The sequence below is a fragment of the Panthera pardus genome, unplaced genomic scaffold (assembly GCF_024362965.1).
Source record: "Panthera pardus isolate Hobbes unplaced genomic scaffold, ASM2436296v1 HiC_scaffold_13, whole genome shotgun sequence".
Taxonomy (NCBI): Eukaryota; Metazoa; Chordata; class Mammalia; order Carnivora; family Felidae; genus Panthera; species Panthera pardus.
In genome coordinates this window covers 82,705,566-82,723,714 of record NW_026526688.1, presented here as the reverse complement: position 1 = coordinate 82,723,714, position 18,149 = coordinate 82,705,566, and the positions used below count along the sequence as shown (strand labels likewise).

The 18,149-nt window shown below is 36.1% G+C and overlaps 1 protein-coding gene across 1 annotated transcript in view; it reads right to left on the bottom strand.

Moving 5' to 3' along the window:
• GYPA (glycophorin A (MNS blood group)) overlaps positions 1-18,149 on the bottom strand; it is a 37,113-nt gene that overhangs the window by 17,468 nt on the left and 1,496 nt on the right. The window contains exon 2 of the mRNA XM_019420483.2: positions 16,098-16,181. Within this exon, the coding sequence (XP_019276028.1) occupies positions 16,098-16,181 (84 nt within the window). The remainder of the gene's footprint in view (positions 1-16,097; positions 16,182-18,149) is intronic.

The window sequence follows — 18,149 nt, the reverse complement described above, 5'->3', positions numbered from 1 at the left end:
TAAAGTCACCAACACAGTAAGTAAATACTTACAGTAAATAAATAAACAAATGTCTTAAGAGCAACTTAATAAAAAATGCTTTTAAACTTCTTTTGCTCAATAATCAAATATCTGGAGCTGATCTATAAAATGATCTTTGTCATGGTTTTCCTTCCATTTTCAGAAAGAAAAACAGATAATCTTGTAAATATTTCAATAGAAGTTAATACTTGTGCTTGCTCAGCAGTATGAAGAGGACTCAGATATCTGTTGCTAAAATACATAGTTTGCAAAAAAAAAAATGTCAGCTTGAAAGAAAAATAGCTCTACTCACTCACATAAATTTTTATATTTTCTAGTACTTAGTTAAAAGATAGATTCACATGGGACAAATTGAATAATTTTATCAAACACTTCAAATTAAATACACTAGCCCCTGGTTGAAAAATGTCACCTAGGAGAAACAAAAGAAGTATCTCTTTGTACATTCCCAGGTGCTTAAGCTACTTTCAAAATTCAAGGTAAGGAAACCAAAATCCATAATATATACCTGTAACAACCATTGGGAGTATTTTGATGTTTACATTTGACAGCAATAGCTCTCCAGTCTATCTCGCTCTCCCACGTTCCTTGGCCCTAATCAGCTAATGGACATCTGAGGACACATGCAGTTATGCAAAGCAGCAAAATTTCTGTGAATAAGGGGATACACAGGGCTTTTTACAATAGAATCTTCAGTTAGATTGATTAGGTAGAAAGCATCCAAGCAAATCTGCAACCATTGAACAACAGATGTGGTTTGCCTAAAACTCTTAGGGATGGGCTTATGAGAAAGGCCTCTCTCTCTCTCTCTCTCTTTTTCTCTTGTGCTCTGGGCCCCCAGATTTCTGTAAATAAATTGGCTTTCAACAAATCTGATTGCATCATTCGCTAATGAAAGGTCAATTTAAATACTGTCCTTTTTAACTCAGAAGGTACTTTTACATTTTATATTACAAGGTCTCTTGGAACAACAATCCAACTTCTTTACACATAAGAAATTTGATATCATAAAAATTAAATGATAAGCTCAGTTTAACACAGCTGGGAAGGAATAGAACCAAGACCTAATTCTGCTGGTTCCAATAATGTTTCCATTTCCAGATCTGTGACTGGTCAAAATCTTGTCAGCAAGATTTCTTGGATGTATTAGCATATTAGCTGGTGAACATTAGGGTGCATTGTACACACACACACAAAAGACAATTAAATTCTGGGATCTTAGGGCCAAGGAGTTTTAAAATAGTCATGTATTATTCATTTTGACTTTTTCACACCAATTTATTGTACTAATTACATTACATCTCTTAGCCCTCAGTGTCCTCTTGCTATAGCCTCTTGCTACAACCATTACTGTTCTAGTAATTTTGACACGAGGGTCATTTTTTAAATCTGTTCAATTTTCCTAGGAAGAGCACAGCCAGACTATTCCTGAAAAATCCCACTGCCATATATATGTGTACATATATTGAATATATATATATTGAATATATATATTGAATATATATATATAGAATATATATTGAATATATATAGAATATATATATATTGAATATATGTATATTCTATATATTGAATATATATAGAATATATATATATTGAATATATATATATTCTATATATTGAATATATATAGAATATATATATAGAACATATATATAGAATATATATAGAATATATATATGTAGAATATATATATATTGAATATATATGTAGAATATATATATATTGAATATATATGTAGAATATATATATATTGAATATATATATATAGAATATATATATATTGAATATATATGTAGAATATATATATATTGAATATATATATATAGAATATATATATTGAATATATATAGAATATATATATTCAATATATATATAGTATATATATATAGAGAATATATATATTCAATATATATATAGTATATATATATATAGAATATATATATTCAATATATATATAGTATATATATATATAGAATATATATATTCAATATATATATAGTATATATATATATAGAATATATATATTCAATATATATAGTATATATATATATAGAATATATATATTCAATATATATATATAGTATATATATATATAGAATATATATATTCAATATATATATATAGTATATATATATATAGAATATATATATTCAATATATATATATATAGTATATATATATATATATATATATATATATATATGAGGTATTATGGAAGGTGTGTCAGCATTTGGCTACCCAACATTACACATTTCCTTAGTTCCTCTAAAAAGTATACTCTGCAGTCCTTACCCCATGCTTACTTACAATGACTCGCTGGTCGAAACTGGAAGGATGGGAAGAACTTTAGGTAGAAATGTGGAAAAGGAGGAATGAAGGTAAAGAAATAGCATGAGCTAAAATGTGAAGACAAGGACATTGCAGTGTGCATTTGTGTGGAGACCAGGAGACAGGTGGCAGGCAAAGGCTGGCAAACTTCTCAGATTGACAAGAATTTAAAGTTTAAGTAGAAAATTAGTGCAAAACAAAACACAAGGGTAGCTTCAGCAAGGCCTCAAATTCCTCATTTAAAATTTTGTTTCAGTCCCCAAATACTGAAATGGCATTTGCTATGGCACTTTGTACAAAGTACATTACAGAGACTGGAACTGAATCACATAGTTTTAGGTTCTGGAAGGGTGTAATGAATGAATTAATATACCACCCAGAATATTAAAGATTCCAAATTTTCATGACTGTATCATCTCACACTTAAAATATCTGAATTGTTCCAGAACATTCACCTCCTTTCTTTCTTACCCTCACAGCTCTGCCCTCACAGTTGTGCAGTAAAACAGACTGAGACATCTGTATATTGAGGCAGGGAACATGAGAAGGTCCCTGTCACTATTCCCAGGGTACCAAGAAGGAGGGGCAACTTGTGGGCCCAGGACACATTTAGGGATACAATGGGGAATAGAGGTCCAGTCTCCTAACACCATCCTCTGTGCTCTATCCACCAAATCACACGGCTCTCCCAAATAGTTGACATTCTAACATGAAATGTTATTAGAAGGAATAAAAATAAAGTGCAATATTGGACAAATAGCCTACAAGTTTGCTTTATGCCAAAACTTCCAGTAGCCGAGCTCCTGTCATGATGTGATAAAGTCAGCTCTTACAGCTGTTGGTTTGGGTTTGGTTCCCTCCTGACTTACAGTTGATAGAAGTCTTATCTTAAGAGAGCAAACTCTTACAAGGACACATCCTGCATATGAAATGCCTTAAATAGTTTCCAACTCAGAAAACTAAATTTTCTAAGTGCTATAGGTTTGTTTGTTTGTTTGTTTGTTTTTTTGGCACTGGATGACCATGAATGTTGGTTGATACATTTATTTGTGGAAGTTTTACATAGCTAATCTGTGGTAAAATAGTGACAAAAACTCACATCTGCTGACTTCCAACCCAGTGTCTTTTCTGCCAGGCCCTATTATTTTATACAGAATGAATGTATAAATAGGGATCTTGCCTGCCCCCCCCCCCCCAAAAAAAAAATGTTTGGAGAAAGCTTTGGCTGTTAAGCAATAATATACTCAATTTTGCTCTTGAACCAAAGGATTGACAAACTCAATCTGGGTCAAGTTGTCATTCATTTTTCTTTTTTGGAAGGGTTTTAGTAAGCCAAAATAGCCAGTTACAATTCAGAAAAAATGAGCCTGCTAAAGAACAGAGTGGTTGTTGTGATAATATTTGAGCCTAGTGTTTTGAATAGCTCTCAATATTCTGTTTGAACTTTCTGATCCCTAGCTCTTAAGGAAGGGAACAGCCTGTTAACTGGTGCATTTAGCAGGTGAGGTGTCAAACGCAATGACCCAGCTTCTGTTCGTCTATAGAGTGACATGCTCTGGCAGTTCCCTTGAAGCGAGGTAGTCACACTTCTGCCTTTCCTTAACTTGACAGAATAATAGCTCCTCATTGAGTCTGACTTGAAGCTGCTGTGGACTAGAATGACAACAGCTTCCCGCAGGAACCTTGAACTTTATAGCCTGGTTCTGTACTACCCAGCTGCTGGCCATTTTCGTTGGTTCAAATCATTGTTGAGGCAGCAGGGTTAGAGAGATAAATCAGCCTATAATCTCGGCCACTGTATGTTCTTCAGCCCAGACAGAAGGAAAGCAAGGGATGTTCATCTACATTGTCCCAGTGAGAAAAGAGGTCAGAGTTCCAGTCCAGTCCAAGCTTTGCCACTCACTGGCTGAGGATCTGAGTAAGTCACTAAACTTATCTGAGCCTCAGTTTCTTGCTTCTAATATGAGAGTAATGGAACAGATATCCTGTAAAGAATGTCACTACTCCAGAATGATGGAAATTTATATGGCTGAGATAATAATATTCATATTTAACACATTATGTATTCATTACATGCTGGGTATCCTCTCTTGCCACCTTCAAAACCTGAGAGCGTATTATTATACATTAACCATTATTTGTAGAGGAGAAAAACAAAGATCAGAAACATTGCCTAACTTGCCTAAGAGATTCAGTTGATAAATGGCAGAGCTGGGTTTTAAATTCAGATCTATTTGACTGCAGAGCTGTCTCCAAAGGTCTACTATGATCTATGCAGAATAAAAAGAATGAGAGCTCCAAGTAAGTTGCTTTGAGAGATTAAATTCTCAACAAATTATGTAACTACTCTCAAACAAGTCTTCACTTATGGCAAAGTAGGGCTAAGTGAAAAGATACAAAAATAATAACTCACCTTGTGTGTAACCTGAGGTGGGAGGGGGGTACCTCTAACACAGAAGGGCAGGGTGACATGTAGTGTCACAGCCATGTTATGGAAAGACAGATGTTTCTGGTTAGTAACAATTTGTTAGCTGAAACCTCCCTTTTTTTGAGGCAAGCATCTTTCAATCCACTTACTATGCCTATCCCAAATCCTCAGAACAAAAGAGGATCACGTACTTTAGGTGTGCCAGCTTTATTTAAAATATTGGCATTTTGGCAGCTGAACTTCCTGCACACATTAGGTTTGAACTTAAGGAGTTAGGCTGGATGAGAAAAATTCTAATTAAAAGTGAAGGGGCGCCTGGGTGGCTCAGTCAGTTAAGCTTCCGACTCTTGATTTTGACTCAGGTCATGATCTCAACGATTGTGAGATGAAGCCCTGCATCGGGTGTGGAGCCTGCTTGGGAGCCACTTTCCTTCTGCCCCTCCCCCAATGGTGCACTTGCTTGGCAAAATGAAAAAAAAAAAAAAGAAAGAAAACCTTATCCCAAGGTTCTCATACCACTGATACTTTCTGCCACTGGTTGAACAATGACAAATAGCAACAATAGAAACTAGATCAACATTCTCAATCCTGACTGCATATTAGAACAATCTGTGGTGCACAGGCATGAGATTCCAGTGTGCTGCCAGTGGCGAGAGTCATTGCTCCAGACTAAATCCACATGTAGAAGCTTCATTTTCCAGGGCTTTGAGAGCTACTCTTAAATTTTCTGAGGTTCTTATGGCACCCTTATCTAGAGCTTGAACAAATTCAGAAGACAATTGGATAGTAGCCTGATTTGCTTGAGAAATACTAACATTCACAATTTTCCATATTACATGATGGTACTTCTTGTGGTTTTGTCTTAGAAAAGCCCCTCTTCCCCTGCAGTTGATTTAACTACATGCAGTTTGCAAGGGTAAGCTCCTGAGTGTGTGAAGCAGACGACAGGTGGAATGGCTCTACTGGGAAGGTGGGCAGTAAGCCTGGAGCCTCACACCCTGTGCCCACTGCCAGCTAGAGGCAGCTCCAAGGAGCTCTGCGAGAATTTAGCTAAGAAATCCTCAGTCTCAAACTGACTTTTCAAATTGCAGAATGAAATCCCTTGTGCAGGAGTTGGCAGACTTTCTGTAAAGGGACAAAGAATAAATATCTGAGGTTTTGTGGGCCACATGTTGGTCTCTGTTACAGCTCTTGTCATTACAGTGCAAAAGTAGCTATAGGCAACGTGTAAGCCAAAGCATAAATAAATAAGTATGGCTTTGTTCCAATAATTATTGATAGACACTAACATTTTATTGATTTTATAGATTTTATTAATTTTTTTTAACTTTCATTTATTATTGAGAGGCAGAGAGAGACAGAGCATGAGCAGGGGAAGGCCAGAGAAAGGGGGAGACGCAGAATCCGAAGCAGGCTCCAGGCTCTGAGCTGTCAGCACAGAACTCGACATGGGGCTCGAACCTATGGACCATGAGATCATGACCTGACCTGAAGTCGTTCGCTTAACAGACTGAGCCACCCAGGCACCCCGATAGACACTAACATTTTAATTTTACATAATATTCACATGTCACAAAGTATTATTATTCTTCTGATTTTTTAAAGCACTTAAAAAAGTAAAAGGCATTGTTAACTTGCAAGCTATCCAAGACCAGTGGTGGTCAGGGTTTGGCTCCCAGGCTGTAGTTTGCTGGCTCCTGCATTACTGTATTTAGAATCTCTGGCTATGGAACTCAGTTGTCAGTATCTTATAGAGACAGTCCCTCAGATAATTCCAACATGTAGTCAAGGTAGTGAATTCCTTCATTAATGGGCCTTGAAATCAATTCACTGTGTCATTACTGGCATTAAAATAGTAAATTGTACAAAATAGAAGAGACTGCATCACACATAATAAGGACACTTATTATTTTGTGGAATTTTGTTTCATATATGTTTATATACTTGTGCACAATGACTTACAGTATACATTCACTACGTCCTAATCACATGTGAATGTGTCCTAACGTTGATATACCTTGCTGTACCCTACCTGAAGACCTGGCCTCCGGAGGGGCTGAGGGAATTGACATCCCATGACACAACTGAAATCCATTCAAGGCACCCATGAGCTGTTGCCGAGTTGGCTCCACCCTAGAACAATCTTATCCAGCTTTTATAGGGTCCCTAAAAGCAGTTACAGTTTCTAAGTGTACTGCATCATTAAACTGATTTAAGAGTTCTGAGAGAGAATTCTTAAGAACATAAAGTTAACCACTGGGATAATTACAAATAGGTTATATACATTCAAAACAGGAGGAGGATAAAAGCAAACTGACCATAGTGTGTATGTCAAAACATCAGAAATAAATCATTAAAAAAATAAAAGTGTGGAATAAAGGCAACAAAAGATACTACATGTCACTTGTGAGCCCATAAATGTACATAAATTGAATTTCCATATTAAAATACAAAGACCTTTAGATTGAGTCAAAATAGGAAAAAAGGCCCCAACAAATGTATGCTAGATCACAAGGAGCACAAACAAAACTAAAGAATGCAAAATGTGTAAAAAAAAAAAAGTGCGAAGGTATGTTAGACAAATAAAAATAAATAAAAACAGGAATCAAAAATTTAAGATTAGACAAAGTAGAATTAAAGGCAAAGACACTTACAAAGACATGGAGGATTAATTTATACTGTTAAAGGATCTATTACACAATGATTCTTAGGTAAATATGGGCCATTATATCCCCAAAACAGAGCAACAAGAAATATAAAGCAAAAGAAGAAACTGACAGAATTACAATGGTTGTGGAACAATTTTAACAGTGATAGATCAATGAAGCAAAAACAAAACAAAACGAAATACTGACAGGACCTGAAAAATATCCGACTTGCAATCACAAGTGATTGATGTTGACTTTTCTGGAGTAATAAATCAATGAGAATAAACTTTACGGTGTGTCCCTACATTCCTATAGACTCATTTTGAAGTGACGTTGCTGAATTGCCTGACAAGATGGCTTTGAGATCTGTACGTGACAGAATAGCTCAGAGGACACCAAGAGGCATATTTGTGCAGTGTCTCTCCTAGCAAGATGCAATTTCACTGCCATGGTTCATCTTTCCAGTTGGCTTTAATAGATGGACTATACTCACTTTTCGTACTTTAGGATTATTTTCTTTCATTTGATTTTTAAGTGCAATCATGACTGAGAAATAAGTGGTAATCATCAAAGGTATGATCCTTAGATTAAAAGGTACCTAGCCCAGATTAAAAGGAGCAAAAGGCTAACATCATAGTCCCCCAATTGGGGTTCATTAAGTGCAGCAGCAGAAGACAGACCATCAGCTTTCATTATAGGCTCCACTTTAGTGAAAGCATAAGCAGAACACTGACAATGTTGCAAGTCAGAAGAGCCAAGCCTGAAACAAGCCCATATGACAAACGAGGTAGTTTAATGTATTGATTAAGTGCATAGATTCTAGAGCCAGCCTTTATGGGTTCAAACTAATTTCCCTACTAGTTGAGGCCTTGGGCAGGTTGGGTAATTTCTCGGTACCCTTGTTTCATCTTTTGTAAAATGGGGATAATAATTGTTGCTTACCTTATAAATTACTGACTTAGTAAAATGAGTTAAAATATGTGTAAATTTTTGCACAAATAGAAAAGCTGTTCTTAAAATTCCTATGGAATTTCTAGAACCACAAATAACCAAATTAATCTTGAAAAAGAACAAAGGTGGAGGACTTACACTTCAAAATTTCAAAACTTATTACAAAGCAACAGTAATCTAAACAGTGTGCTGCTAAACTTCATACTCAACACACCTCTGGAGGCAAGGGAAACAAAAGTAAAAATGAACTACTGGGACCTCATCAAAATAAAAAGCTTCTGCACAACAAAGGAAACAATCAGCAAAACTAAAGGCAACTGACAGAATGGGAGAAGATATTTGCAAATGACATATCAGATAAAGGGTTAGTATCCAAAATCTATAAAGAACTTATCAAACTCAACACCAAAAAAACAAAGAATCCAGTGAAGAAATGGGCAAAAGACATGAATAGACACTTCTCCAAAGAAGACATCCAGATGGCCAACTGACATATGAAAAAATGCTCAATGTCACTCATCATCAGGGAAATGCAAATCAAAACCACCATGAGATACCACCTCACACCCATCAGAATGGCTAACATTAGCAACTCAGGCAACAACAGATGTTGGCGAGGATGCAGAGAAAGAGGATCTCTTTTGCATTGTTGGTGGGAATACAAGCTGGTGAAGCCACTCTGGAAAACAGTATGGAGGTTCCTCAAAAAACTAAAAATAGAACTACCCTACCACCCAGCAATTGCACTACTAGGCATTTATCCACAGGATACAGGTGTGCTGTTTCGAAGGGACACGTGCACCCCCATGTTTATAGCAGCACTATCAACAGTAGCCAAAGTATGGAAAGAGCCCAAATGTCCATCGATGGATGAATGGATAAAGAAGACGTGGTATATATATACAATGGAGTATTACTCGGCAATCAAAAAGAATGAAATCTTGCCATTTGCAACCACATGGATGGAACTGGAGAGTATTATGCTAAGTGAAATTAGTCACTCAGAGAAAGACAAAAATCATACGACTTCGCTCATATGATGGCTTTAAGAGACAAAACAAATGAACATAAGGGAAGGGAAACAAAAATAATATAAAAACAGGGAGGGGGACAAAACAGAAGAGACTCATAAATATAGAGAACAAACTGAGGGTTCCTGGAGGGGTTGGGGGAGGGGGGATGGGCTAAATGGGTAAGGGGCATCAAGGATTCTACTCCTGAAATTATTGCTGCACTGTATGCTAACTAATTTGGATGTAAATTTTAAAAAATAAAAAATAAAATTAAAAAATAAATAAATAAAAAATAAACTCTGAGGACCAAAAAAAAACAAAAAAAAAAACCCAAAAAAACAAAACAACAACAACAACAACAAAAATCCCACAACAAAACAAAACAAAACAAAACAAAACAAAACAAAAAAACAATGTGCTGCTGCTCAAAGAATCAAAGGAATAGAATTGGGAGTCTAGAAATAAACCCACATTTTTATTAATCAATTTTCAACAAGGGTTCCAAGACCATTAAATAGTGAAAGAACAGTCTCTTCAACAAATTGTGCGAGACAACTAGTATCCTAATGCAAAAGAATGAAGTTGGATTCTTATCTCACATCATCTAAAAATATCAGATCAAAAAAAGGACCAAAGACATAAATATGAGTTAAAATTATAAAACCCTTAGAAGGAAACATGGGAGTAAATCTTTATGTTCTTGGATTTGCAGTGGTTTTCTTTTGCAATATAGGACACCTAAGGCACATGCAACAAAATTTTAAAAAATAGATAAATTGGACTTCATCAAAATTATAAACTTTTTGTGTTATCAAAGGATGTTCTCAAGAGAGTAAAAACATGATCCACAGGATGGGAGAAAATATTTACAAATCATCTATCTGATAAGGGTCTTGTATACAGAGTATATAAAGAACTGTTATAATGTAACAAAACCACAAACAACCCAATTTAAAAATGGGCAAAGAATTGAGTAGACATTTCTCCAAAGAAGATACACAAATGGCCAACAACCACATGAAAAGATGCTCAACACCATTAGTCACTAAGGAAATGGAAATCAAAACCACAATGAAATATGACTTCACACCTACTAGAAAATAACAAGTGTTGCTGAAGATGTGGAGATATTGGAATCTCATACACTCCTGGAGGGGCTGTAAAATAGTGAAGCTTCTGTGGAAAAAGTATGGCATTTTCTCAATAAGTTATACATAACATACCATATGACTCAGAATTTCTACCCCTAGATACACTCAAAAGAGAATTGAAAACAGGTGTTAAAAAAAAAAACTTGTACAAGAATTTTTATAACCACACTATTTCCAAAAGCCAAAAATGTACACAAGACCAGTCTATCAACCGATGAATGAATAAATAAGATGTGGTACATCCATGCAATAGAATATTATTCATTCATAAAATAGAATAAAATACTAACACTTGCTACATGCTAAGTGAATGAAGCCAGACATAAAGACCATGTATTTACGATTACATGTATATGAAATATTCAGAACAGGGAAACAGAAACAGAAAGCAAATTAGCTGTTGCCAAGGCTGGTGGGGGTGGGAGGTGGGGAATAAGAGTTTAATGCATTTGGTACTTCCTTTTAAGCTTATGAAAACGTTCTGAAACTAGATAACAGCTACAGGAGTACAGCATTGTGAATGTATTAAATACCACCACTGCGTTGCACATTTAAAAATGGTTAAAATGGTGAATTTTATTACATGTATGTCTCCACACACAAAAAATTAAATATATGTACCTGGCTTAGAGTAGTGCTTGGCAGTAGGTAAATGCTCTATGAATGCTGGCTATTAATCTTTGGAATGTAACTGTATACAGAACCTAATCTATACTATACCCATCTAGAGATGGATGTACCAAAGTTGATTAGCTATACATAGAATTTTGTACACTAAAAATAAATATGGCACCTTCTTTTCTGGTGCTTACATATAATAATTTGTATACAAAGAAACTCTTAACAAAAATCCCCAAATAGAGAGGCACCTGGGTGGCTCAGTCGGTTAAGCATCTGACTTCGGCTCAGGTCATGATCTCGCAGTTTGTGACTTTGATCCCCACGTCAGGCTCTGTGCTGACAGCTCAGAGCCTGGAGCCTGCTTCAGATTCTGTGTCTCCCTCTCTCTCTGGCACCCTCCCCTGCTCATACTCTGTCTCTCTCTCTCTCTCAAAAATAAAGATTAAAAAAAAAATTAAAAAAAATCCTCTACTATAATTGGAAGAGATGATTCTCCTTCAAAATATCTCTCACTTAAAACTTGTACATAGTGATTAATGAATTATTTTTAAATAAAATGGGCAAAAATTCTTTCACTTTTTGATAGCAAATGCATGTGTATTCACAAAGGTATTTCAAAAAAAATTATATATGACAAATGTAGGTAAAATGATCCTAAGACAAATATTAAATTCAGCACGATATTAAAAGAATACAATAGCCAAGTGATTAATACTAGGATGTGAGGTATAGGGCAATGTGATAATATCCATTGATATAATTCATCATTCAACATATTGAAGAATAAAAATACTGTGAAATAAATAGAAACTAATAAGATGAACAGACATTCTTAAAGAAAACCAAACAAAAGTTTAAAAAGTATTTCTGTTATGTTAGGTATAACAGATACTTTCTTTCTTGTGACAACTGTCAGGAAATTTATTATTTTACCATTAAGCTATGGAAGTCAACTTTCAAAGTTTCAACAATGATGCATAAAAGCCATTTTATAGAATTTAAGATCTTTTCTTTTTCTTGATTAAAGCTCTTTGTTTAACGCTAGCAAGAAATTTCTTAACATAGGATTATTTGCTGAAAGCCGCAGACATCATAATTAATGGTGAGACATTCATATTATAGACAGTCTCAAGACAAGGATGACTATCACGACCATTGTACAGCATTAACTAACATAAATAACATTTAGAAGTTCTAACAAATGCAATATCATAAGAAAAGCAGCTATGAACATTTATTTCAAGTGAAGAAGAAACAAAATTTCACTTTTATAAGGAATATGATTCTTAATTTTGGAAATTGAAGAGAGTCAACTATTTTAACCAAATAAGGTTAGCCATGTCACTTATAAAATGAACGTATACAAAGTGATAAATTCATCTTAGGCCATTGATAAACAATTTGAAAATGTAATGAAATATATTTTAGTTAAAACAATAAAAGGACATGTAAAATATCTCTTCAAAAGGAAATACATAAAATTTATCTAAAGTTTTTTTCAGAATTTTTTTCCGAATTTTTTTCAAACTCTTCAGAGGACATGAGATAGGGCCCAGTGAAAAAACATGATATATTCCCAATTCAAAGATTTACTATTACAAAATGTTTTATTTGCTCTGAGCCAATTTATTCATTTAATTCTATCATTCATTCCGTTCTAGCCAAATAACCCTGGGAATATTTTTATGTTGCACAAGGGATAACTTTCCCAAATGATTCTGAAACTCATCTGGAGGAATAAACTAAAACTTCTAGCTTCCAGTCAAGGCAAACTAGCTTCTTGCAGATCAAGCCTCCTGTCCACAACAAGTAGAAAAGCTGAGCAAATTTAACACATCTAGAGAGGGCATCAGAGCCTACCAAGACAGCAGGCTCTGAAGGTGGAGAGGAAGTACAGAGAGGTGAGCTTGCCATTGGCTTTCCCCTGAAGACATTTGTCTATTTTCAAGTGAGACCTGAGAGGCCCTGAAACTTGTGAGAGATTTTAATGGTCTCACAGAACTAGGGGTTCAGGGCCCACTGAGGAGGAGTGGGAGTCGTGACAAACTCAACACGTGTAAAAAAAATTTTTTTAAGTTTATTTATTCAAGTACTCTCCATACCCAACATGGCACTCAAAACTCACGACCCTGAGATCAAGAGCCATATGCCCTACCAACTGAGCCAGCCAGGTACCTCTTATTCTAAAAAAAACTTTTTAAAATAAACGCCATGAGATTTTTAAGTTGGGGCCCCCAAAGTGCTATTCCCTAGAAGTGCGTGTGGGTGGGGGGGGGGGGGACAGAAAGTGAGCTTTCAAAAAGATGGATTGCTAGTTGCAACTCAGTTGCTCAGTTGCTGAGTGGATTAAGATGTTTCTTCTCAGTAACTGCCCACTGGAAGCCAAGATCTGACCTGGCACTGGTTTGCCTCACCTCACTCACCTCACCTCAGACCTGACTCTGATGGATCCCAGCTACGTTTAAAATTCTGACATGTTATTCATGATTGATTTTTTGAATTAATTTTGAGTTTTTAAAAAATACTTTATGAAAGTATTTATCTTGATGACTAAGGTTTTGGTGCCCCCTTAAATTTGGTCCTGAGGTGAGTACCTCACTTGTCCCATTCTAATCTTCAGTCCCGAGTCCTACACTTGAAATTAGTGAATTTCACTGCATGCAAATTATAACTTGGTAAAGCTGTTAAACACACACACACACACACACACACACACACACACACAGAGAGAGAGAAATGGTTTGTTTTCATTAGCAATCAAGGAAATAAAAGTCAAAACATAAATACACCATATTTTTCACTTAACCTTAATTTCAGATACAGATTTCTGGGACACAATTTGGGAAGAAGGTACTGAGACAAGATGCTTTCAAAATTTACTGATGGGTATATACTTCGGCATAACTTTTGGGGAAGCAAATTTAGCAATATTCATCAAAATCTTTAAAAAGTACATATTCTGACACAGAAAGATGAATCTACAAGGATGTCCATCATAGTGTTGTTTAGGTATTAAGGAAGGCACTTGTGATGAACACTGAGTGTTGTATGTAAGTGATGAATCACTAAATTCTACTCCTGAAACCAATATTACCCTATATGTTAACTAATTACAGTTTAAATAAAAACTTGAAACAAACAAACAAAAACAGACTGTAAAGTAGAAACAACCTAAATATTTGAAACATGGCATAGGTTAAACAAACCATAGTTAGGCATCAGATGTAATATTGTGGAGCCGTTAAAATGTTTTGTAAGTGTACTCACTAATATGGAATAGATGCTTTTTAAGTGAGGAAAAGTCAGGTTTCAGAATATTATATACAGTAATTTAAAAAAAAATTTTTAACATTTATTTATTTTTGAGAGACAGAAAGAGACAGAGAGCTAGCAGGGGAGGAACAGAGAGAGAGGGAGACACAGAATCTGAAGCAGGCTCCAGGCTCTGAGCTGTCAGCAAAGAGCCCGACGCGGGTCTCAAACCCATGAACCGTGAGATCATGACCTCAGCCGAAGTCAGTTGCTTAACTAACTGAGCCACCCAGGAGCCCCTACAGTAATTTTTGAAGTACATATTTATAAACATGCCTAGAAAAAAACATCTGGAATATTTGTACCAAAATATCAACAGTGCTTATTTCTGGATAGCAGATCAGGAATGATGCTCTCCTCTCTTGAGGAAGGAAGTAGAATATGTTGGGTAAGGCTGAGGGTTCTATGGTCAAACCTCCTGGATTTGTATCCAGCTTTCCTGCTCACTGACTGCTCACTTGCTCCTCAGGCAAGTTTTTAAAACATTCTGAACCTCTTTTTTTCATCTGCACGATGGGAATAATACCTATTCCATAGAGTTATTGTCAGAATAAAATAACTGAGGCTTAAAATAATAGGGGGCTTAAAATAATAGAGGGCTTAGCATAGTGCCTGATATACAGAAAGTGTTCAGTTTGAACTAATACTTTTCTCATTTTTCTTGAAAGAATACATGAAAAGTTAAATATATGCCATGACCCTTGTTCCCTCTTTATATATGGTTTTTGTAAAGGTGACAGTTCATTGTCTCTATCACTGGATAATTGCTTAAGTTTAACACTTCTGTCAGTTATGTCGGTTTCTTGGAACGAAACCCAGGCCTTTTGCTTGTATCTTTAAAGCAAATTGCTAAATTTGAGTCTGATTCCAAAATATCAGAGGAGATGAAGCTTTAGCTGAGATGATGTCAGGAATCTCCTCCAGCACCTTTGCTCTGGCAGTTGGTATGATGCCTGGGGACAGAGAGAAGAATGTATGGTATTTTATGATTTGGGGCCTACAATGGTTTTAGAGTCATTTAATTTTCTGAGACAGACATGGGCCTGGCTCCCATGATGTTACAGAAGTCTCTTAGTGAACAGTGTCCCAAGGTTCTATGCACCTGACACTTTTCTGATACTCTTAGCTGCTGGAGTATGGCTGTTGGCGGCTTGGAGTTATGTATCACAATAGAGTTGTGTGTCATAACAGATATGTATGAGCTGTGTATTGTAACAGATGTGGACAAGTTGTGTATATACATAACAGAAACAAGCCCTATTAAAAATTGAAAATGGGAAAATTAGTAATGATGGTGTATCTCCTCTGTTTACTGACAATTCTTGCTTTTTTCTCTATCAGATTCCTGAAATAAGAGTCAGCAGACATTCTAACCAAGTTTATTTGAGTAACCACAATGAAATGCATCTGCCAGTATCTTGGTTTTCCTGTTCATATTTGTCAGCATTGCTTAATGACAGAGGCCTCTTAGAAAGCAAAGATTATTTGTTCAGTTTACCTTTTACATTTTTTTTACCTTTTCCTAATTATGGTTTTTTTTTTTACCTTTTCCTAATTAAATATGCAGAAATGATGATAATGGCTGGAAATCTATTACCCATCTGCTTTTGTTGGTAACTTACGTGGTGATTGAACAGTCGTGGCCCTTACTGGTGATTCGTGAGTCACTGAGACACTTTCAGTAGCTAGTTGAGAGGAACTATAGCCTATAAAGACAATTTGAGGAAATTACTTAAAATGTGCTTCCCCAAAAGGTTCATAGATGTTTTCAATAATCTTCTAGAAACCAAAGTAAAAAGAAATCCATCACAGGAATGCTAAATCTGGTTTACCAATTTAAAATTAGTGGGTGTCAGTCTTGAGGTACTCTTTTTTCCCTTCTTTGAGGGATCCTTCCCCAGGCATTCATAGTGAGGTGTCTAAAAACCCAATTTTACCCCAAGATCATGAGATTTATAGGTTTGGGAACAAGGCTACAGGTCATCTCAGGCTGACCTTTGGGAACTCATAGAAGTTAAGCGATGGAAGGGATTTTAGATACTATCTATTCTGTGTTTTATTCAATAGGGACAAGGAAACTGATGCCCATGAGGATGAATGGATTTTCCACAGTGAAACTAGTCTGCTGCAAAATTCTGGTCATTTCTTATTTCTGCAACTATTATTTATTGAGTGCTTACTATGTGCCTAGCAATGTATGGGATGCATAAATAAAGACACAGGTTTTACTAGTAAGAAATTCAAGTAGTCCCTGAAACCCAGCTCAGAACTCTTCCCTACAACATTTACATGGACAGAAAGGCTCTCTTTTTGGATTGCTGAGAAAACGGAGATCCCTGTTTCTTTACTTACTCCTTCTAAGCATGTGCTTTTCAAACTGATGTACCTGCTGACATATGGAATAAGATGTCCAGGGTATCATGGTCTACCTACACGGAGCTCTCATTTTGCCTAAACAAATAAAAACAAATATTCTTTCCTTCCTTCTCCTCCCTCCCTTCCCCTTTTTCTCCCTCCCTTTACTTGCTTCCTTGCTGATTCACCCGATATCCTACGACATGTCAAGAGCTGTGCGAGATTCTGGAGATACACTAACGAATAAAACCTGTGATAACACCTGTTCCTTGGGATCTTCCAATTAAATCAGTAAATTATGGCCTAGAATGCAAATTTTGCACAAATTTTAAAGTAAAACCAGGAAACTGAGGGTTTACTTTAGAGGGTCCTGGTTTATGAATTTCCTGGTTGAAGTGTTACAATAGTGCATTCTCAAATTCCTTCTTAGTGTCCGAATCTGATTTTCAAATAAAAGCATTGAACACACTCTTGTCCAGTGTCAGAAATGTTGCCTTTGTCCTTCCCCCAGCTTTTGTGAGGTCAGCTTCTTCCAGTCATTCACCTCCCTTCATAAATGTCACTTACTCCAAGAAAAATTCCCTGCTACCCTTTTGTAAATCAGCCTTCTGCATTATGTTTATCACCTTTCCCGTCTTAATTTTATTGGTGTTCTTTATCATCGTTCTTATGTTAGTGATTTACTTATTCAGTTTAGGGCTGGTGCTCCCTCTCACTGCCCTGACTGTGTGCTCCACAGGAGCTCACTGCTCCTACTGGCGTGGCCTCCGTGTCCAGCACCTGACACACAAGCGCCAAACGAACAAATGAGTAAATGAATTCAGGGATTGGGAATCAAATAATTTCAAGAGAACTTACTCTCCATTTGGAAAATGTCATCTGATAAATTTAGAATTAGGAATAGTGGCTTTACCCTCAAGATCTCCAGGGAAACAAATATCATATTTTCTTTATTTTTTCCCCTAGCCAAAGATGTTTAAACCACTTTCCAGGTTCTCTACTTAAACTAATGAGTAAGGGGGTGCTCAAACACCTTTCCATTATTCCATTATTCCAGAGAATGTCTTTGGATGGTTTCAGAAAACGCAAAGATGATGGCAGCATTTGCAATGAAGGCCGCGGGGGGCCTTTGGGGTCGCATGGCCTTGATGACCTCTCATGAACTGTCATTGAAGACCTTAGTACACTATCCACTTGAGCAGTTGTAGACATGAAGCATTTATTTCTTCTCCAGGAACCCTTTCCAAATATCCCCCACCCCCCGCCACAAAAAACTGGGTAATGTATCTAGTTCGATTGAGTAGGCCTTCTTTGCCCTC